Raw genomic sequence first — 24,331 nt, 5'->3', positions numbered from 1 at the left:
ACAAATTTACAGATGACAGAAATAAACTTACTGTAAATTTAATTTCGAAGTGGCTCTTTGACAGCATCTCTCAGTTTCCATAAATATAGCCGGACCATATTTGTCAAATTACTGTCCCGCCTACATCACCTTCCTACGCGGAAACGCCGCCGACAGCGTTTACTATTGGTTAAAATTCCGACAGGAACGCGGGATCTGACCAGCCATTGGCTGAGAGAGCTGTCAGTCACAAATATCATTGCTGCAGGTTCAGGAGGGACAGCAAAGGACGTGCAAGAGGAGACCGCTGGAGAGGAGAGGGGAGGACAGAGTCCCCGAACCGGCACCGTTTCATACAGAGTTTTATTTATTCATTATTATATTTTAACCTACTGTAATGGCTCAGACAGACAACAAGAAGTTCTTTGAGAACCTGACGGGCGCTGGGAAAGCCATAGCAGTGCTCACGAGCGGAGGAGATGCGCAAGGTAACGTTACACTGTTACCATTCTGACAGCTCATGGTCATTCGGTTCACATGTCTTATACCTTTAAATCCTTATTATCAGTGTTATATTGGATCCCCGTGTTCAGAATGAGCTCTACATAGTTTCACTTTGACATGCGATGTGCATTCTGTTACATTGTATTACCAGCGTTACATTGTTGCAATACAGTTGCATTGTATAAATGCAAGGTTGTTAGAATCTCCTACTTGGGTTTGCTTCTCGTCAGGATGGATGCAATGGCACTTGAAGGTCCGAAGCGATGCAAATGTAACCATGAGATGATGACAAAGTCACCGATTTTGCAATGTGATATGTTTGAGCGATCCATGGTTGACGTTTAGGACCAGTGTTAACATGTTAGTGTCACGACTGCTTGCTGTTTAGACTGGTTAATATTGGTAGAAAGGCAGGTTGAGGTGATGGTGAGGAGGTTGAAGGATGAGGCAGCTCTCAGTAAATACATGTGAGCTCAGATGACAGAAGCTTTCATTTCTATCATAATGTTTCCAGATAGCCGACAGCTTTCCTTTATGTATCTGTCGCGTTGGTGTTTAGGTGAATGAATGTCATTTAATCAATACATGTCACTGCATTGCTTCACCAACAGCACACACGTAGCGTGTCTTCACTGCCTTAAAGATTATGAATCTTTCTTATGTTTGCTTAACATTAACCGTCATCTGTGTGTTACTTTACCTCATATCAGCGCTTTTCTGTCCGTCAGTCAACGAAACGATGATTTTCATCAACCAGGAAGTCGCTGCGCTTTTCACAGTGGCTTTCTCGTGTTCGTGTTTTGAAGCTCATGACTGGTTCTCCATTAAGTGATGTGTTTTGCAAAGAAGAGGTGAATTTAGGTGATTTTAAGTCTGAAGTATGCGTACGTGAGGAGCCGCTGCGCGAGTGCGACCAAGAGTTACAGCAAAACGAGTCATGTGACCAACGCGCACGGCTTTAAACCAATAGTCACGTTTTAAATAAAACACACCTTTTGTGAATCTAGTCAGGTAGATTTAGTCGTATTAAACAATATTGTCTTGAATACAATCAGATAGTTTAGATGTGCACAGACACACTTGTACCTTAATTTCAAAGACTAGTAGTTCCTTAAAGGGGTCATATGATGTTGCTAAAAAGAACATTGTTTTGTGTATTTGGTGTAATGAAATGTGTTTAGAAATCGCATCATATGACCCCTTTAAGGAAAATACTAATCTAGTTTATGAGACCATTCAGGCACCTCTTGTGAGAAAATAAGTGTGCTTGAATGTGGATTTGTAGTGTACTTCAAATCTTAAAAGTATATTTTAAGTTGCCTAACTGTTCTTGCATATAGGCTAATATTAATTACATAAAAAGCCACTTAAGTGTACTTAAATGTAGTTCACTTTCATGACTATACACTAAAAAATTGCTCGTCCAATCAAAGGTGTTGCTTTAAATAATTACCTTTAAAGTAAAGTATTAGGCTACTCTTTTGTATGCTACAGTGTACTACTTCACTGCAGCTCCTATGAGAAATGCAAATGTTCTTGTTTTGGACTGCAGTGAAGGTTACTGTGTGAAAAATTCACATTAAATTTCATAGTAGTTAATGAGTCACCAGATGGAATGTGTTATTTCTGTAATGACTCTGATCTGATGTAACTTACATGCAATATTAGTCATTCCAGTGGCTTAATGTATATCTGCACGTATCCTAAACACGGTACTTGTTATAGATGAAGTCACTCAATTAACACTTTAGATCTTTAAAGCAGCTGCAGGACATAAATAGCAGGGCTGCATAATTCTTTGTCTATTTAGATAAATCAATCGACAGTGGCAGACTCAAAAGCTTGAGCTCACGGTGACATTGCATTGTTTAGAGCCTGTAGGGCAGATCTCTCACCTTGACACATCTGACATCAGGCGTAACATTTCGCCTGGCGAACAGGTGGGGGGGGAAACGCCTAGGGCTTTTTTCTAAAAAAGCTAAGGAGCTAAAAAATACTAGGAGAAACCCAATCAATACTGCATCTACAGGCCCAGAGAGACTGTTGACTCGGGTGTTGATTTGCAACCATCTAGAAACCAACAGGCACTGTTGTTAGTCACATAAAGCTATATATGACCAGTGTTGGCAAGTAGTGTAACGATTTTCATTACTTTATTAGTATCGTAACTGATTTCTAGTGAATGTTTTCAACTGTTAATCATTTTCAAACATTTAGAGTACTGTCAGACTTCCAAAATCCTTCTTTACTTGAATTAGGATTATAATAATTTAATTTTAAAGCACAGCCACCACAAAATCAGACTTTAGCTCCTCTTTTGACTTTGAGATCGATCTGAGTTAAAAGTACAGATTTAAAATCATAACAAGAAACCATTTATTAGCTATGGCACTGTTTTTGAAATCAAATCTTTGCATAGCTACGACAGAAAGCACTGCCTTGGAAAAAAACAGTTAATCTTAAAAATAAAGCATATACATGAACCCAAATTGGAAATAAACCAGTTATTGAATAAGCATGTGTCCTAAACTCCTGAAACATTGCTGTCTCGTATTTTAGAGCAGTCAATGCAATTTGGGAAAGAAATCCATCATATCTGTATGTGTGTGAAAATATTCAGACGGAGCCCACTTTGTAATCATTAACATTTTCATAACTGTAATTTAATAAAAAAAAATGTTTTTTTGCTCAGTAACTGTAACAGATTACAGTTACATTTATTTTGGGTTACACTTTATTTTAAGGTGTCCTTGTTACAGTGTAATTATACATTTAATACGGAGTAATATTAATTAACTACATGTACTTACTCTATGGTTAGGGTTATAGTAAGTACATGTAACATGTGTAACAAGGTCACCTTAAAATAAAGTGTTACTTTTGTAAATAAATTACGTAATTCCGTTACATGATGTAACTAGTTACTCCCCCACACTGTATTTGATTTCAAAGGACTAGGAATATAGCTATGCACACGTTGTATAAACTACTTTTATGGTGCTTTTGTAGTTGAAATCAAATGGAAAAGAACCCTTTTTTGTATTCTGCAGAAGAAAAGTCAGTTTACAAAGTTTACAGTCGAGTAAATTAGGAATTACTTTTCATTTTTGTGTAACCCATCCCGTCAACACAGGTGAAATGTAATCATCTGCAATATTTTTCCTTAAGTCAAGTCAAGTCACCTTTATTTGTATAGCGCTTTTAACAATACAGATTGTGTCAAAGCAACTGTACAGCATTAATTAGGAAAACAGTGTGCCAATTATGCAAGTGACAATAGTAAACTTTTTTTTTTCAATAGTAAAAATTTTCAGTTAAAGGCAGTTCATCACTGAATTCAGTGGTGTCATCATCCAGCTTAGTTCAGTTTAAATAGTATCTGTGCAATCAAGTCGACGATATCGCTGGAAATTAAGTGTCCCCAACTAAGCAAGCCAGAGGCGACAGCGTCAAGGAACCAAAACTCCATCGATGACAGAATGGAGAAAAAACCTTGGGAGGAACCAAAATTGAGCTGAGCCTTAAATGAACTGAGCCGTTCTGCTGATTCAGATTTTTTCCCATTCCTTTCCTGTGTTGCCTAGTAACAGCAGTGCTGCTTTCAGTGAGCAAATATAGCAAATTGTATTAAACCAGATTTAACCAATTTTATAGGAGGAGGCTAGCAACAATTGCCCAAATATGGCAGGAAAGGCCCTCAGAGAGGCCTGCAAGTTTTTATAATATGCTGCACAGTTGCATTCCAGTGATCCTCAAATTACATGATCAAGTGCAAATACAAACAAACAGCCAGCTCTAACCTGTTTTCCCAGTATTTTTCTACAGATATCCTTCTAACGTGATCTGTCTGTTGTTCCTCTGCATGCAGGAATGAATGCTGCTGTTCGGGCTGTGGTCCGAATGGGAATATATGTTGGAGCCAAAGTGTACTTCGTTCATGAGGTCAGTGTCTAGTTCATTTCTGCATAATTCAGATGATTCTGTTCATCAGAATGATATGGCTTTACATGCTGTATACTAATGTGTAAACATTAATAAGACAAACTATGTCATTGCTGTATAACATATGGGTGCAATGACTCTCAATGTTGCTCTCTCAATGGCCAGTCATTTATTTCCAATATAGAAATGTTTCTACTTAAGAAGTATTATGAATACACACAGGCTTTTTTAGTGAAATAAGTCATGTATTGTAAATAATATTAATCCATTTCAGAGTTGTTGGCATAGCAGAAGTGTTCCCACAGTGGTTTGAATTAAAGCCCCATGTATCTGGCCTCAAATAAACATGTTTTTTTCTATTAGCATCATATAGCATCTTAGCCTTGCTTGAAGAGATGCCTGGCTGTGATAGGCCGAATATCTTCCCCCACTCTGCTTTTATGCTGCAGTGAAGAAACCCACACATCCATTTTCTCATGAGTCCACCCTCATTCTTAAAGGTGAACCGTGTCATTTGACTTGTTAAATCATTTGTTTGTCGCATTTGCAAAAGCAAGCATTTGCTAGTGGTGCAGAAATGACACGCTTCATCTTTTTGTAAACACAAAGCCATGTCTTTGCCCAGACAGAACACTGACTGCCAATCTCCGTAAGCTGGTTCATATGATTACTTGAATTCATTTTTGGTAACTAAGAGGTCATTAAGAGGTGCGATTTTAAATGCATGTTCATTAGGCTTGCCGCGATAGACGGTGCTGACGGTGATACCGTTGTTAAGCCGCAACACCGGTTACGTCACCTGCCCACCGCGGCACCGACCCCCACCGTCGTTTTGGTTTTTTATAGTAATAAAAATCATTTAGTTCAGTAAAAGAACAGACTTACAATTAAAAACTGAACGCGGCTGCTCAATGCAGCGTGCCGGACGACAGTCGCATCACAGATCAGATTTCATTTCTCCAGTGAGGAGAGTGAGTCTATCACGAGAGTGAGACAGACAAGACGATCGCGGATGATTTAGTTTCGAAACGAGATGCAAAAGCGCCTGTTTGGCAATATTTTGGATTTTGAAAAGCCTGTTGACTTTTGCCGTTTATCTAAGGAGATTTTGGAAGTTTTTTTAAACATTAGTTTCTTATTTAATTGGTTCCACATTGTTTGATGATTTTTACTTTTTAAACTTTGTGTCATTTATTTATTTATTTTATTTGACATCAAGGTGCTTTCTTACTCGTTTTGCTAATAAACATTATACGTTTCTTATATTTTTTGGTTATATATTATACATGTTTACTTAGCCTATTTCCAGTTTTGTATACATATTTAAACTTTATGCAAGTTGTTTGTTATTTTATATTAGGCATAGCCTGCCCTATAGCATGGGGTAATTGTATTTGTTCTGTTAATAAAAGGTCTATGTTTTATATATAGGCTAAAGTGAGTTTGACGTTGTATTTTGTTGTTGCATTCAAGCAATTGACGCCGACCTGCCGCTAATTCGAAAGTGAAAGTAAAATGCGCACGGCACTTTTAAGCTATTTAAAAGAGAAGGAAAGCAAGGAAAAGAGGGAAAATTCAAACTAACTAAAAACGAACAATTGCTTTACGCCGAATTGCCACGATTTGAAAGTGAAAGTAAAATGCATATGCCGCTTTTACAAGCTATTTAAAAGCGAAGGAAAGCGAGGAAAAGAGAGAACGCCCCCGCCCCCACGGTGATACCGGTATTACCGGTGTTGTCAAACGTCGATTAACCGGTGGGAAGATTTCCTCACCGTCACAACCCTAATGTTTGTGTGTTGTACAGGGATATCAGGGTATGGTGGATGGAGGCGACAACATCAAGGAGGCGACATGGGAGAGTGTGTCCAGCATGCTGCAAATGGTGAGTGTGATGAGAAGCAAATAGCCCCTCAAAGCACTCGAACATACCAATGCTGCTAGTGTCGCAAGATCAATAGCTTTTCCATCTCATACTTGCGGTGGTTACAATTTTGTATGCTTGTGTTTCAGGGAGGCACTGTTATCGGCAGCGCACGATGCAAAGATTTCCGCACGCACGAAGGTCGTCTGAAGGCGGCTCATAACCTGGTGCAGAGGGGCATCACTAACCTGTGTGTGATTGGTGGAGACGGCAGCTTGACCGGGGCCAATCTCTTCAGAGAGGAGTGGAGCGGGCTGCTGGCAGAGCTGGTCCAGCAAGGTATGAGCTGCAGATGACACAATAGAAATAAAATGTATTGAGGGTTATTTTATGCACAAATTTACATGCAAAGCAATTTAGCCGTTTAAAACATTTACTTGAATTGATCAGAATTTTGAAGGTATTGGTCATGAATTTTCTATGATTTCAATTAGGCTTAAATTAGCCAAAAATAAAGATCAAACACAGAAAAAAAAAGTTTGGCCAGGATCTGATCTAATAGGCTTTTTTGTTGCTGTTTTTAAATCGCAGGTCTGATCGATGAGGAGGCAGCTCAGAAATACTCTGCTCTTCACATTGTGGGCATGGTGGGCTCTATCGACAATGACTTCTGTGGCACCGACATGACAATAGGAACAGACTCAGCCCTCCACAGAATCATCGAGGTGGTGGATGCGATCATGACTACAGCTCAGAGGTACTTCAACAATCCATAACAAAGAATAATTTAAAGGTTACATGAATCTAAAATGACTTTATCTAAAAGCACCAGAAGTTTCTTGTGAAAAAGAAATTCCTATTTATTGGCTAATAATTCTACAGTCACCAGAGGACATTCGTGCTGGAGGTGATGGGCAGGCATTGTGGGTAAGATTCTTACACATTATCACCAACTATTTTGGCCTGGATTTGTTCAAAATATATGATTGGCATGGTGTTTGTGTGCTGCATACTGTTAAATAAGACACTGTACTCTATATATCTGTATGCGCTTGTGTATAAAGCTATCTGGCATTGGTGAGTGCCCTGGCATGTGGAGCCGACTGGGTGTTGATTCCTGAAATGCCCCCTGAGGATGGCTGGGAAGAGAAAATGTGTCAAAAACTCTCTGCGGTAAAACAAAAATACATCACTTCTCACTAAACTACATGCAGCACGCTTGATCAACTTCTCATGTTAGTCAGGTGGTCACACTTGTATTACATTCAGTTTATTCTCACAAGTTTTTCACCTGGAAAATTGTAAGCTTGTGGTTGTGCACAGTGTTAGGGAAGCAACTCCGACAAGCTGCACGCTATGATGTCAACTGGATTAACTACAGATAAGCTTCACTTTTTATGAAGTAGAAGAATCTATTCACTGAAATGTATACTGTAGCTTTCCATCACAACTTGTTAGAGACATTCTAGAAGTGTGTGATATTTATGATGGATTTATCAGTTGTAAAAATTTGTATGCGAAACAGCCGCACTACTAAAATACAAGTCAAGTTAGCAGCATCACTACTCTTCAACATTGGCTGTACTGTACATACACATTTACAGGTTACGTATTTACCCCATTTATCCACATCTGCATACAAAAAATCATTTTCCACTAGTCCCAGAATGTAGTGTTTATTGGTACATACTCTTCTGTAACATGCTTGTGTTTTTTGTGAAACAAATGTGTTCACTGCCCCAGACGCGATCCAGAGGTTCAAGGTTGAACATAATCATAGTCGCTGAAGGAGCCATTGACAGACATGGAAAAGCTATTACTTCTAGTATAGTCAAGGATGTGAGTACTGAATGTTTTCAAAGGGAGAGAGCAAAAATCTGGAATGGTCCATAACTGGAGTGGCCCACCGCCAATAAGACTCCAAAGAGACTCAAAGACTTGCTGCAAAAACATTCTACAGATTCTACTACATGCCATAAGATGTACAAGGGTTTTCACACTGACAGCAATTTGCATTGATAACTTGATAAGTCATTCTTTTTCAACGGGAATTGGATACAGCAGTTCAATAGCAACCAGTAGTACAGAGTCTTGCTGGCCTTGACCGTATGTACATTGACTTGGAAAATTTGAAAATAGTTATAGTGAATTGAAATTACAGTAACTGTATATACGAACTGCGATTTAGTAGACAGTGCAACAACTTGGCAACTTAACCAAAAGTAAAGCAACTTGGTGACTATAAACAACAGTACAGCTACTTGGGGACATGGAACAACACGTAGGAGCAACTTGTAGACACTGGCCAACAGTACAGCAATTTGGCAACCTTGAAAAACGGTATAGTAAGTTGTAAACCTTAACTGGCAGTATATGAAGAGCGACTTGGAGTATAATAGCAACTTGGCAACCTTGACCAAAAGTTGTAGTGACTTGGTTACTAACAATATTGTTTTTGAGTTGACCAACAATATAGTGACTTAAGACCTTAATCATCAGCAAAGCCACTTGAGGACATCAAACAACAATATAGTGACTTGTAGACACTGACCAACATTATAGCAACTTGGTGACATTGACCAACAGTATATGGACAGTGACCTGGAGATCACGACCAACAATACAACATCGTGGAACCCTTGACGAAAACTATTGTGACTTGGTGAACATGATCAACAGTACAGCAACTTGCTGACCACCTGTATACAGAGAGTGACTTGGAGATGTTGACCAACATTACAGCAACTTATAGGACCATGGTCAACAGTACAGTAATTTTTCAGACACATCTCTCAGACTTATAAATACCTTGATTATCAGTAGCCATTTGAGGACACTGAACAACAATATAGTGACTTGTTCAATTTACCAACAGTACAGCACTTTGGCAACACTGACCGAAGAGTTTATGGACAGCAACTTGGCGATCTCAACCAGTAGTACAGCAGCTTGGTGACCAACAGTATAGTTACTTTAAGACCTTGACCAGCAGCACATAAACTTGGCAAACAATTGAATTGCTGAGAATGCACCGTAACTCGGTCGTATGGTGTTGTGGTTAAATATCCGGATGGGTAACTTTGCTCACAAGTTGCTTCAGTAGGATTGGTGTTTCAGTACGGAGCCACTTCTGCAGCCTGAATTCCAGCTTTTTGAATCTCTCCCGCTGTTTTGTCTTCGGTTTGTGACGTGTCTCTTACCCTCTTAGAAACGGGCAGGAATGAAAAGGCTGAATATCATAATAGTAGCTGAAGGTGCGATTGATCGTAACAACAAGGCCATTACCTCAGACCATGTAAAGAATGTAAGTACATGAGGTGCATAGAGATCCAGCTCATGCATTGACCCCTGACCTCTGTGAGCTCTGTATGTCCGCCCTCTCTGGCTTTGTCCTGTGTGGTTTGCTTAAACACACACACAACTCTTTCTGGTAAGGCACTTGTGGTCACCTCTGAACATAACCAGCTACAGCTATCCTCTACTTACTGTATGTTTTGAATGCTACCTTAAGCAGGAGCATGCACATCTTCCAGTGCTTTACAGTTCAGTCTTATGTGTTCTTTCAGAATACTTTCTGTTACAAGAAAAATTAGGTAAGCATCACTATTAGCATTGCTCATACTTTAATTTTCAGAAACCCTAACTCTAAAATGTAAACTTAATTCCATATCTTGTCACTATTTTGTGGTACTGACATGAATGATACCTCAGACGGACACTTAGACAAATCAACTTATTAGAACATCATAGAGAAATAGGCTACATGTACTGTACATATGTGAGGCCCCAGCCTTATCCAGGCACAAAATATCATAGAAAAAAGTGTAAATTGTGGGGAAAATTTGCAAGTTAATACCAGCATCATGGTGGTATGTGTTACACAGGCAAGCACCACTTACATTAATGTAAAAATCTAGATTTAGTTATGGAAATGGAAACATTTATGATTATTTAGTGTGCGTGGGAGTACATTTCCTCAATCTGAAAAAGGTCTTGCAGGAGCTGAACCTATTACAATGTTTAGCACAGTCTCTGAATGCTAACTACTAAAAATTTAGTGAGTAGCATGGAACGCTGTTCTGATTTCACCAATTAATGCTCAATTTCTTATTCTCTGCATGTGCATTGCAGCTTTCTTTTGAATCTTTATGCTAAATGCATGCATTCTTATAAGATATTCCTCTTTTTTTTTTGCTTGTACAAAAGTTTATCATTAAATAACCTAATACTGTACAACATTTCAATTTAGTATTATATATGAAGGAATACTTCACCCAGAAATGAAAATTCTGGCATTATTTACTGTGACTGTTGTCATTACAAACTCGTATGACTTTCTTTTTTCGATGGGACACAAAAGGGTATATTTTGTAGAATTCTAACACTGTCCTCTTCAAATAGATTTAGTTATGGAAATGGAAACATTTATGATTATTTAGTGTGCGTGGGAGTACATTTCCTCAATCTGAAAAAGGTCTTGCAGGAGCTGAACCTATTACAATGTTTAGCACAGTCTCTGAATGCTAACTACTAAAAATTGACTAATTTAGTGAGTAGCATGGAACGCTGTTCTGATTTCACCAATTAATGCTCAATTTCTTATTCTCTGCATGTGCATTGCAGCTTTCTTTTGAATCTTTATGCTAAATGCATGCATTCTTATAAGATATTCCTCTTTTTTTTTTGCTTGTACAAAAGTTTATCATTAAATAACCTAATACTGTACAACATTTCAATTTAGTATTATATATGAAGGAATACTTCACCCAGAAATGAAAATTCTGGCATTATTTACTGTGACTGTTGTCATTACAAACTCGTATGACTTTCTTTTTTCGATGGGACACAAAAGGGTATATTTTGTAGAATTCTAACACTGTCCTCTTCAATACATTAAAAGTGACCATGGGGCTAACTCTAAGAAATAGGGAGAAAAAAAAAACATCTATAAAAGTATTGCAAAAGTGAACCATACAACTTGTGCAGTATAGCCCAAATGATACAATAGCTTTGTGTTAGAAACAGACCAAAATTTAAGCAGCGTGGACATATAAACAACTCTTTTTGTGTTCCAAGTCATAGGTTTCGAAAGGGAATGAGTAAATGACAACACAATTTTCAGTTTGGGGTTAACCTAATTATTAACATGTTGTTTACTGTATGGTTAATGAACAGTATGATTATGGTGATAATTCTTACTTACAATAAAAAAAAAAAAAAGGATATTATTTTTTATGACTTTTTATTATATATTGCATGATGGACAATATTTTTTATTTAATTTTTTTGACAAAATATGACCTAAAACCTCCAAATTCCCTTGATTCAACTCTAAATCTTCTTTATTACCCCTCCAGCTGGTGGTTCAGCGTCTGGGCTTCGACACACGCGTGACCATCCTGGGCCATGTTCAGAGAGGAGGGACACCCTCGGCATTTGACAGGATTCTGGTGAGAAACTCTTGGAGATAAAAACAGGAGGGTTGGGCAGCTTACATTAAGTACATAAACAGATTTGATGTCCGCACACTGCACGTGCTCTGCTGTTTCCACAATGATGAAGTACAAAATAAAGGCTCAAGTGCACTCTGGGGAAATGAAAAAAGGAAAAAAATATATATAATAATAATGCAGGAACAGAAGGACTTAAGCATTTTTCCTAAGTGGTCTTCTGGGGGAATTTTTATTATATGTTCAACATTATGTTTATGGACATCTTCTCTGGCATGCTGTCGATCACAAACAACACTAACAGTAGCTGGACCCTTGGATTCAACATGCATACATTGGTCATACAATCTGCTTAAACATAACACACAAGCAATACTTCAGATTAAATATATTTACTGAACACAACATGTAGGAGTTCTTAGTGCAGGGGGGGGAAAGTTAAGTATGTAATTCCAAAGAGGATTTAAAATGACATTTTCTGTTTACATGGAATAAAAACTAATTCTATACATGAAGTGACTAAGTGCACTACAGATTGCAGTGCTGTTTTGTGTTTGTTGTCAGGCCAGTCGTATGGGTGTGGAGGCGGTTCTGGCGCTGCTTGAGACCACTGCAAACACGGCAGCCTGCGTGGTGTCTCTGTGTGGGAACCAGTCTGTGCGGCTGCCCCTCATGGAGTGTGTGCAGATGGTAAGACTTGGACAGATGCCACGTCGGGTTTATTGCTGTGATAATCAAGATCCTCACTCATGCAGTTCAGCAGAGGAATGAGAACACAGCATTACTGCTGCACTCATGAATCATTCCGGCATTTGCATTCCTATGAATTTATTTAAGTTTAATATCTAATTACATTTAGTTAAATAAAAACAGTGTCTGTACAAAATGATTCAAATTACTTCATTACAGTAATAAAAATTAGATAATTTTTTTTTACACATTACCAAAAATGTGCTTGTTCATCCAAAAATTAACTTGGCAAAATATTTTTTTTTTTCAATGTTGAATTGGATTATGATCCCGATACTGTTTCTAATAAGTCAGTTCAACACCCACAAAATCATGTATCATAACATTTACAGTATAATGGAAGTGCTTTTGTCTGTCTTGTAGACTCAGGAGGTGCAGAAGGCCATGGATGAGAAAAGATTTGAAGAGGCCGTGAGGCTACGTGGCAGGTGTGTTTCGTATGTTTTGTTTGTAACATTTGCATTCCTATGAATTTATTTAAGTTTAATATCTAATTACATTTAGTTAAATAAAAACGGTGTCTGTACAAAATGATTCACATTACTTCATTACAGTAATAAAAATTAGATAATTTTTTTTTACACATTACCAAAAATGTGCTTGTTCATCCAAAAATTAACTTGGCAAAATATATATTTTTTTTCAATGTTGAATTGGATTATGATCCCGATACTGTTTCTAATAAGTCAGTTCAACACCCACAAAATCATGTATCATAACATTTACAGTATAATGGAAGTGCTTTTGTCTGTCTTGTAGACTCAGGAGGTGCAGAAGGCCATGGATGAGAAAAGATTTGAAGAGGCCGTGAGGCTACGTGGCAGGTGTGTTTCGTATGTTTTGTTTGTAACTTGTGGTGTGGCTAATTATTTTTTGTCGTTTGACTAGCTTTTTCCGATTGTGAGTAGCTTGTACACTACTGTTTTTTTATGTTTTTGAAAGAAGTCTCCTTTGCTCACCAAGGCTGAATTTGATTTAAAAAAATACAGTAAAAACAGTAATATTGCAGTAAAATTTAAAATAGCTGTTTTCTATTTGAATATATTTTAAAATGTAATTTATTCCTGTGATCAAAGCTGAATTTGCAGCATCATTACTCCAGTCTTCAGTGTCACATGATCCTCCAGAAATCATTCTAATATCCTGATTTGCTGCGCAAGAAAATTTCTTATTATATTTGTAACAATAGCTATGTTTCCATCCACCTATTTTAATGCGCATTTTGGAATATCGCATTTAAAAAAAATGCCCAGATGCACAGAAATTCTAATAATGCACATAAAAAACGTATGCGCACATTTGAGTAGAATAAACTTTTTATCTGATAAGAAAAAAATGCACATAAACTACGATGGAAACACATTTACAGAATCAATTCCTCCATGCGCATCGAAAAAGTCATGTGACTTTGCGCTATGAGACGGGATAACTTGATTAGCAGCGGGACAGATCTCATTCACAGCATCTGAAATGTTGTTTTGGTCATTCTGAAATGCCTGAGCAAAGTCTGTCGTCAAAGTACTTCTGTATAATTACTGTCTTACATGACTGCGTTCCCAAACTGCAGCATCCACCTCTAAAAGCAATGACCGCATTTATTGTGTTACGTCTGCTCTCGCTGAAGCGCAAGTCATTCATTACATATGAAAATTATTATATTCAGTGGCTTCTCCTACTTTTCTTAGTGACCAGGAAGTGACGATTTTGTTCTCTTTCACTCGTTGGATGGAAACGGTGCTTTATTCGCAAATGATTTATGCGATATTCCAGTTATGCGCATACGTTTAATTTGAATCTTTGCATGGAAGCATCACTAATGACTTTTTGTAGTCTTTACTGTCATTTTTGATCAATTTAATGTATTCTTATAAAAAAATTTAGCGTAGCGTTAGTTCTGGCAGGTCACGTTAGTCAAGCTCGCATCAGCTGACTCTCAGCTGATCCCCATCAACCTATGGGAATACGACACTTAAGTATTCATATATAAGGTCCCATAGTAGTATCAGCAGTTTTCACACTGCTCAATAGCTAATTACCCTCCTCCATCCCCAGCTCCTCCTCTTTCAGTCAGGATTCAGCCTTCTTATTCTCCTTTGAATCAGACTAATTCTAAAATGTGTACATAACATTATTGAACTTTAATGATATCTGCAATACATTTATGTTGGTTCTGTTCTGATCTCCCTGCTCTCATCCATGCTAGGCTGCATGGATGCGCAGGGAGTTCTTGCCCAGAACAGAACCATACTGCCAATCCAAACTGTATGCTAATTGTCAATCATCTTTGATGATAGTGGTCCTGACAGAAATAATCTTATGAACGCAAACTTTTAGACGCTAATTTAGTTAGCTATTTAGTTTGAGCATAACTACAAATATAACACTTCTGTCTCATTAAATATAAGAATAACACTTATATGATTGTGTGTACATGCAGGAGCTTTGAGAACAATCTGAAGACTTACAAACTGCTGGCTCACCGCAAACCAGAGTCCGAGCTTCCACACGTGAGTGTCAGATCCTGAGAGGGATGCTGTGTTTGTTTTACCCTGGTGATCTTTCACTAAACACCTCAATTGACTGACATCAACTGTTGGACCAGACTTAGCTATTCACAAGCCCTTACTGCATGCTGCAAGACAGAATTCCACCGCTAGCAGATGCTTCCAGAGGAAACCAAGATTAATTAGTCCTGCCATACATCCTGTGGGAATATTTCTGCTTGTGGATAGTTAGTTTTAGCTCTATTCTCTAGCTATTATTATTATCATCTAAATGTCAAAGAATCCTTAAAGGGCCTTTAGTTGTGTTAGCTTGCTTTAAAGCTTCATAACTAACACCAGGAAGCAACACTATAAGTTTCTAGTAAACAATTATCCACCAACAGGCTGTTTTTACTATTGAACATTTAATGCATATGTATGCAAATGACCTCTTTTATGATTGGTTACCCTCCACACCACTTCACATCAGTTGCTAAATAACAGACATTGACGTGTGAACACAGGCCATGTGGTAAAAAATGTATGTTTGCGATGTCAATACAATAGTGTTTTTGTGGTGAATACAAACAGCTTCTGCAGCTTAGATTCTCTCAGTCATCTATGTAGAATATAGAATAATTAAATTAGATAATTATAAATGATTAAACTGCATTCCTGAAGCTTCAATAACTAATTGTTTTTCAGGGTTTACACTTTTTATTACCATGAATTATTTTTATGAATTTACATGACTAATCATTCATGATTATGTTTTGCACATAGCAGTTTCCCAGCGATTTCTACCCTATAATATATTTTAGAGCTTGACAAAATTGGAAAAAAAATATTTGTATTGAGCGTTTTTATTATTATTTATTATTTTTTTATAATTATTTCTTAAAACTTTTTAAGATTTTCTTATTTCCATGACTTTATCAGTTCTATAACTCACAGTTTCCAATGAATTTACATGACTAGTCATTCATGATCATGCAAATAGAAATCTCTCCCTATTAAATATTTTATTTTATTTTACTTTATTTTACAGGTTTATAAAATTCTCCTATATCCAGTGTTTCCAAGACCATGAGAACCCTGATTCTCAAATAATTACAGCTAACATATTATTATTATTAGCTATTTAAGCTTATTTTAAAGTAGATTTGTCCTATTTTAAATAATTCTAAGCTATCTTTGGGCCCCCTTTGGGCAGCTTGCTGAGGCCCCCAATGAGTCCCGGCCCCCAAGTTTGCGAACCACTGATGCATAGTATGCTGCTTTTCTAAAAGCCTTGTTTAGACCAGAAAACAAGAGTCTTGAATGGCACACCTGCTGCATCACAGTCACCAAAGTCAAACAGCCGCTTGTCCAGAAGTGTTTAGTCAATAATCATTCTATGATGCTCTGGGCTGTGTGTCGAGTAAACGAAAGACCACATTACCCTGCACCGATGGGAATGGAAAACAGATTGATGAACCAGCCACAGCTGGTTGGAAACATTGTTCAACTCTTAATAGGCATTGAGTGGTCAACACAAAAACATGATGATGATCAAGAAATACCAGGCCTCAAATATATAGACATACCAACTGGTTATATAAATGAATATGGCCATTTTTTATTTGCTTTGTCAGGCTGCATATATCCAGCAAGATTTACAGTAATCCACGAGGACACTTGCTTTTTTTATTTTTTATTATAGACAACCAAACATAAGTCAGTAATATAGCTGAAGGCTCATGCTAGCCAACGCTCTGCTGTATTAGGAGAAGTGGATTTAATGTAAATTATTGACATGTTATGTCTTCATCCCTCATTCAGAGCAATTTTAACGTGGCTGTGTTGAACGTGGGCGCCCCCGCCGCCGGCATGAACGCAGCCGTGCGCTCTGCTGTCAGAGTGGGCATCTCCGAGGGACACAAAATGTTCGCTGTCAGCGACGGATTTGAAGGATTCCGTAAGGGACAGGTAAATATTTATTTCTACATTCCTATATTAATAACCGTCCAGCAGGTTTTAAACTCAGTGGCTTATATGGGAGACATTCAAGAACTGCAAATGTGCTTCACATATGAGCGAAATTGTGCCATGCTTGGACGGCAAATAAAAAAAATGTGCATTTACCCCAAATTTACATTAAGTTCAAGGCATTGTTTTTACAGGCCACATATACAAACGTTATTTTGTGTGGCATTACTAGCAGCAGCATCTAGGTTACAGCAGTTACATACTGAATTTTTTAAATGCACGCTCACATCCAGTTGTGCTAATTGTATTGCTTTAGTAATTGCATTAAGAGCAGGAAGTACTCAGCAAATTAACACGTTTAGCTCAAGTAGGTGTTGAAAATGGCACAGGCTGTGGCATCGCCTCTATCCCTGCTCTGCTGCTCTGACGCAGAACATGACAGGATTAACAAACTAATTTGCCACTGCAGTACCACTCGGGGCTGATAGGGGCGATGTGAAAAATCTATTAGCCGTATGCTAAGAGCTTTCCGAGGAATCAAGATAAACACTGAGCAATTAATTACATTACATGGGCTTGGCCCTTAGATTAAGACATGATCCACTAATTATCTTGTTGAACAAACTCAGGGAGGATTACAAGCTCGGTTAGAGAAAGCAATGCCCCATCAAATCCATATGTGTTTTTATCAATAGCTTCAAAATATATATATTTTTAAAATAATGTTTTTGAATTCTTACTTTCTCTCTGGCTCTGATGCATTGATAGACTTATTGAGTTATTTTTGGCTAAAAGAGTCTCATTATAGCGGAGTTCTCCATTATGATCTCTTTAGCCAGTCTAATCCAATAAGCCAATGAATTTAGAAAGCACATGAGTGGTAATCACATTTAAACCATGTGGATTTCTATTTGAAAAACTACATTAAAAAACAATTACTGTAAGTCATTATATAGGGTACTTTTGACAAAGACAGCAAAATAACATTACCTTTAAAGAATAAGTATTTTTAAGTATAGACCCTTGTGACAAAATACACTTGAGCATAAATTTAAAAAGAGTACAATAATTCAAAAGAATATGCTTAATTTAAAAGTGAAAACTGAATGTAAGGCTTTAGGTTTAATTGCAGGTTAATTGCAATTAAATGAAAATGTAGTTTAAACTATATTACGCTGCGTGAACTGTTCTTCATAAATCGCTACACTATTGGCAAAAGACTATGGATCTTTCTTTGGCTGCAAAATTTCACCAAAAGTTCACTAATGTGACCGAATCTTTTTCCCAGCAGGCACGCAACGTCATAAGACATTGATATTTGGTAAAATTTCGGTTGCGATGGCAGGTGACCAAAATTCAATGCCAATTCAACATCTAATGTCAATGCTAATTTGATGTCCAATGGCGACGTCAGCTTCCGTTGATATTTTTTGCCGTTGATTATTTTTTCAAATTGCCGTCAAATACTGACGTCAACCCGATTTTCGTTCTCAACCAAAGTGTAACGTCTGTCCAATGTCAACCTGACGTTATAGATAGGCATCCAAGTCACCATAATATAATGCCTAATGAGCTAAACAAATTCAAATGAGCTTTAAGCAAAACAAAACAAAACAAATTGCAACTGCAATGCTCATTCATCATAGTCAAAAGTAAAAAAAAAAATGTATGAACAAAGGATACACATATTGTATGTTGCCTTCAACAACCAACAACATTTTAGGCATTTTAGTAGACAGGTTTAAGATGCATTTTATTAAGATATGTCCGGGCCAAATTCAGCTTCATTTTCTTTAAGCAAAATATTATTCCTTATTGATTTGCTGGTGAAATATGACCTGGACATGTTCTTGGTAGTTTTGTGAGATTTAGCCTGATATTTCTACATTAAGCGTTAATGTTTCGGCTGGTAAATGCAAAGGTGAGCCGTTGGCTGACAGGTAAGTGGAGATGACATAATGGCGGCATGTTTTGAGCTGTGCTTTTTGTTGTGGCTGTCATGTGACTGAGCCTGTGCTGTGCTGTGATCACTCTGCATTAACACGTCATAACAGATCGCTGACCCCGGCTAACGCTGGAGAACTGGAGTCTGTCTGCATAGTTTCTTTACATCCATGGTTTAAACCAACACAAGCCTTACTAAAGCACAGGCTACTGCCAGTTTTTCATATATACAGTATATAACATAGTTCACCTAAAACCCTCATGTCCTTACAAATTCAACGTTTTGTTGAACTCAGATACAGCGTAATAAAGATATATTAGATGTTTAAAAAATATGAATGGAGACTAGGGATATCAAGCTTGAAAAATACTCCGTAACATAACACCAAAACTGAAATCTTCCCTTCCTTCCCTCCCAAATATCATTCTCTTATAAACAGGGGTGCACATACGTTTTTCAGCCTGGTTCTCATATGAGAACCTGGAGATTTGGTTTGGTCCTCACACGAGACATGGTGTGACCCATCAAATATAACTATAAAAAATAAATTAATAATAGTGATAATATTTTTGCACTTTATTTAGATTTTTTTTAAATAAAATAATAAACGAAATAATAAAGTGATAATACTATTTTATTTAAAAATAAAAATGGAGTATTAAATACAAATACAATTATTTTATAGTAAATTTAAAAATAAAATGCTAATATTTGTATTATTATTATTTTAATTTAAATTCTTTTAATTTAAAATTTTCAAACTGCCGATTGTAGACAGTTTTCCCGCGGAATTTGGCTACTTTAACACTGTTGCCGCGGTGGGTTTTTCCATGTCCGCGGGTTGAAGCGACCCCAATAACGTGATATTTAGCCCCTGGAATGCGAATTTTACTGGAGGATCCCTGCCGAAAAATGTGTATTTTACCCCCCGGAATTCGATTTTTACCGGGGAACCCCCCTGGAAATGCGATTGGGCTAGTTTTGGACTAGTTTTGAGTAGCAATTGGGTGGGTTTTGTTGCGAAAACCTGGCAACCCTGATTGTAGAGCGACGGTGAATGAAATCTCACAGTTTTGCATTGTGCTAACCGTTAGCGGGTAGCTTAGATTTATGCTTTCAGTTTGAATAGAAATATTATACAGTACAGTTTGTCGATCTAAAATGGTAATCTTGCATTAACAGCTGTCAACCATGTCGGTACGCAAACGCGCGGTCTGAACTCATTTACACAGCGCATTTCTTATTTTGGTCGCGCATGCGCACCTGCGGACCACTTACAGTATGTGCACCCCTGCTTATAAACATTTATGCATAAAGCGGCAGTAGCCAGGTTTCCATTCAAGGTTTTTTGGAAATGCCATTTATCAATACAATTTCTCAAATGTTGACCCATTTAACTTTTGTGCATAAATTCTATGTCAGTACTTAAAATGTTGCAAAAACTAGTTTGGAAACACATTTTGTTGAGAAAAATACCATTAACATAAATAAGTGTAATGCTGCTCCCATTAAAGCACTGTTTTTCTGCAGTGTTTAAATGTGTGTGAAATCTATTCTATTAATATTATTAAATTGTATATAAAATTATATTATATTATTACTATTTGTAAGAATGTTACCTCTCAAAATTCATGTATTTCTTTTTTTTTTTTTTTTTTTTTTTTTTTTTTTTTTTTTTTTTTTTCTTCCCTTAATTTGGGGTTTTTTTTTTTTTTTTTCTATTTTTTTTATTATTATTGATTGCATGCCTTAATTTGAGGTTCATTTTTTATTTTTTTTTTATATTTCCTTATTTAAAAATGTACAAGTATTGTGAAATTAGTAAGCAGTAAAATGCCAATTGCTCTCATTGCTCTCTTCATTTTGCAAAGATTTGGGATGTAAAAGATAAAATAATTTGTGATACACTTGTAATTATGTAAACAGCTAAAGGGAAGACTTTTGCGATAAAACTAATGCAACAATTATTATTATTTATTTTATTTAAGGGATAACATCACACACGCTATTTTACTGGAAAAAGGCCAATTGGATGGAAACAGGAAAAAAATAAATTTGTCGAAAATAGAATAGCACAAATAGTAGATGGGAATGTAGCTATAGACGTCATACCATGTTTGAAGATTTTCAGCAAAAAAACCTCACTTAAAGCTACTGTGTGAGTTCAGAAGGTTTCAAATATAGTGCGTTATTAATATATAATTCTGGAAAAGATTTATTTTTCATGGAAAAAAACAACAGTGGTAATGACATGAGGGTAAATACTGACAGAATTTGGATTAACTGACACATTTAAATACAAATCGCAATCTCAATTTAGGAAGCAAATAGTATGCAAAACCAGTCGGAATTCAGAATGCTTATGTTCCAATGGCATCATCACTGTCGGTTACAGTACACTACTACAATACACAGTGTTAATGTGTGGACTGAGTCATCTTGCTGCCTCTGTGTCTGTTACAAGTGTGCAGAATCTCTGCCGTTTCGCTTCAGTGTTTTGCCACGTGACAACCCTGTATGCGCGTGACTGCGAAAGTCAATCCGACCCCATCCGTACCCCCTTCCTCTCCCCCCCGACTCGCAATCAGAAGCCATGCTGGCCATCACACGGTGGGTGTCCCATCAGCAGGGTCCGCTCCTGCACCAGTACTCCCCCTGCTGGTCTAATGTGTGCATTGTGCTGTCCCCTGTGGTCCCCTGCTGTGTTGTGCTGACCTGCCAAAGGCCTTAGAGTGTCTGCTGCAGCTGTGTGAGGCTCGGTCCAGCTATGAGGAGTTTTGCATCCCGCTCTGTATGCTGCCTGCAACCATTAGTAACAATGTGCCGGGCACTAACCTTAGTATCGGGGCAGATACGGCCCTCAATGCCATTGTGGAGGTAAGACGATAAACCTCCTTTCTGTCTGCAAAGGAGTCATTCTTAGGAAACAGCATTATTTCTACCCAGACACATTACTTGAAATTCTATAATTGTAATTTGAATTTGTGCCGAGCCTGTTACATTCACATTTTGGCTCTGAATGTTACGGGGTTGAAATGGCAAAATGTTTAATAAAAGTGTTAGCTTGCAGATAGCACATTATGTATAGTCAGTATCCTGTGCTTTAATACATACTTTGGGGCTGTCAGACAGACGGAAGTTCAACTCTGTTATGGGGAAAGATATTAATATTAAGCATAAAGAACTAGAATACTGACTGTAAATGTGATATTTGCGAACATCATCATTGGACATTTTGCAATTTCAGCTTGTCAAATTGTGAATCTAATAGGCTTGGCACATTCTTTTAAAATCATATTAATCGAATATATTAAATTATATTCCAATTATATTTATATAAAAAAAATAAAAGCTATAAAACATTTACAAGGTAAAATAAGGATTATATAATTGCATAATCTTTAGTGGTATTTCAATGTTCTTTTGGTCAGTCTTAAGAGTTCAACTCTGTTATGGACAAGAATACTAATATTAAGCACATAAAATAATGGGGTATTTGCAAGCTAACATTTTTATTAAAACTTTTGCCATTTTAACCCCGTAATATTGTGTGGCTTGCCACATAACCTGTTTTTTTTTTTCAAATTATAATTATGCACAAATTATTATTATACACATAATGTAAAATAAAGAATATGTAATCTTATCATTTTTATAATTATTTCAATGTTCTTTTGGCCTTGTCAAGCTCCATATTTCAACTCTGTTATGGGGAAAATATTAATATTAATAACACATTGAAATATAGATAAACCTATCTCTGTTTGAACCACCTAGTTACTTAAAATTCTAATGTTATTCACTTAAATGTGATGCCAAACCAATTTTTAAAGGGAAATTATCACAGCAAAAGGTCGTTGTAAAAAAAACAAAAAACATTATTTTGTTTTTGCATTGTAATGCAAGTTACATTTAGGTATAATTCCCATTTTTATGAACAAATAAAACAATAAATATATAATACAAAATGATATATCTTAAATAATAATCTTAACAATATAAAATATTATACCTAAATAATATTTGTCTGTAAATCACTTATTCTATATCTATATATTTATAACATTTTAATTTTAATGGCGAATATAGGACATGCAATTCATGGTTGATATTCTAATTAAAAACAAACAGTAAAAATATTTTTTTTATTACACAATATATTTTACATCATAAAAAGACTAAAATATATCAAATCTTGTGACTGATTTAATTATAGCAGTAGTACATGAGAACACACACATAGCACATGTCACAGTTTCCTGGGAATGACTCAAAGATACTTAGTAATAAAAACAGACTTCATCTATCAGCTCTACTCCGAGGAGGGCAAGGGAGTGTTTGACTGCAGGAAGAATGTTCTGGGTCACATGCAGCAGGTACTGCACATAAATCGTACATCACAGAACACTCTGGCCGACAGGCACTATTAACTCCACTTTAATGATTCAGTATTCTGTAGCAGACAAACCATTTTATTGTGCCTGCTAATTCAAGTGAACAAGTGAGAGTATTATGATTTCTTAATACAAAGACAGCTGTAATCTGGAAACAGGAGCACTTTAGATGGTGCTTGTATTGTTTGTGCTGGTTTCTGTGTGCATGGAATACCTGGCCTACTGAAATGTTTCTATATATATATATATATATATATTAATATTATTTGGGTAGGGCTGTTGCGATAACCGCAAACCGCAGAGGAATGCAAGAACCACAGCGATTTTTGCGTGTTTTCTTTTTTCATAGGGTTATGCCGTTATCGTTTTACACTTCGTGCATGTGTACTGAATATTAAATAAGTTAGTAATGATAACATGATGTGCACCATGCTGATTTGTACTGAGGCTCAGTAGATTTGCACTTAACAAGCCTAAACAGACAACGAATGAGAGAGAGATGAGCATGTGTGATTACTTGCGAGCAGAGGCGGACAGTAACTAAGTACATTTACTTGAGTATTGTACTTAAGTACACTTTTTGAGTATCTGTACTTTACTTGAGTATTATTTTTTCTGGGAGCTTATGACTTTAACTTCACTACATTTGAAAGACAAATATTGTACTTTTCACTCCACTACATTTCTATCAAGATCCTCGAAGTAGAAAGTCGTTACTATGTAGCAGCTTTGAAAGTCAGTGGGTGATTTTTTTCTTCTCTAAAACGTAACTTTCTTTCTTTTTCAGACAGTTTATCAGTAATCACTCTTGTAGGGCTACATGAAGTGATTTCCCAGCAATTTTTGAACACTGAGTTGCAAACTGGGCCGTTTCTAGCCAATTATACTTTATATTAAAGTATGTATATATATATATATATATATATATATATAATTATTTTCAGACACCATAATTTACACATAAATCACACATAAATTAATTTAATTACATTTTGATTTGTATACTATATACTATACTACTACATATTGTTTAGATATTATCAATGGCTACT

At 36.6% G+C, this 24,331-nt stretch overlaps 1 protein-coding gene across 1 annotated transcript in view; it reads left to right on the top strand.

Annotated features, from left to right (window-relative positions):
* Window positions 1-265: 265 nt before the first annotated feature.
* Window positions 266-24,331, top strand: part of LOC107588098 (ATP-dependent 6-phosphofructokinase, platelet type-like) — a 33,530-nt gene continuing 9,464 nt past the window's right edge. Inside the window, exons 1-14 of the mRNA XM_016276108.1 lie at window positions 266-467; window positions 4,352-4,425; window positions 6,233-6,310; window positions 6,439-6,628; window positions 6,881-7,046; window positions 7,172-7,216; window positions 7,354-7,462; window positions 9,498-9,593; window positions 11,647-11,739; window positions 12,304-12,429; window positions 12,853-12,917; window positions 14,927-14,996; window positions 16,794-16,940; window positions 21,562-21,767. Of these exons, the coding sequence (XP_016131594.1) occupies window positions 377-467; window positions 4,352-4,425; window positions 6,233-6,310; window positions 6,439-6,628; window positions 6,881-7,046; window positions 7,172-7,216; window positions 7,354-7,462; window positions 9,498-9,593; window positions 11,647-11,739; window positions 12,304-12,429; window positions 12,853-12,917; window positions 14,927-14,996; window positions 16,794-16,940; window positions 21,562-21,767 (1,556 nt within the window). The 5' untranslated portion in view covers window positions 266-376. The remainder of the gene's footprint in view (window positions 468-4,351; window positions 4,426-6,232; window positions 6,311-6,438; window positions 6,629-6,880; window positions 7,047-7,171; window positions 7,217-7,353; window positions 7,463-9,497; window positions 9,594-11,646; window positions 11,740-12,303; window positions 12,430-12,852; window positions 12,918-14,926; window positions 14,997-16,793; window positions 16,941-21,561; window positions 21,768-24,331) is intronic.

Source organism: Sinocyclocheilus grahami, unplaced genomic scaffold, assembly GCF_001515645.1.
Source record: "Sinocyclocheilus grahami isolate Dianchi unplaced genomic scaffold, SAMN03320097.WGS_v1.1 scaffold98.1, whole genome shotgun sequence".
NCBI classification, from domain to species: domain Eukaryota; kingdom Metazoa; phylum Chordata; class Actinopteri; order Cypriniformes; family Cyprinidae; genus Sinocyclocheilus; species Sinocyclocheilus grahami.
The sequence above is the reverse complement of the archived record's forward strand: the minus strand, read 5'-3'. Positions and strand labels throughout refer to the sequence as shown.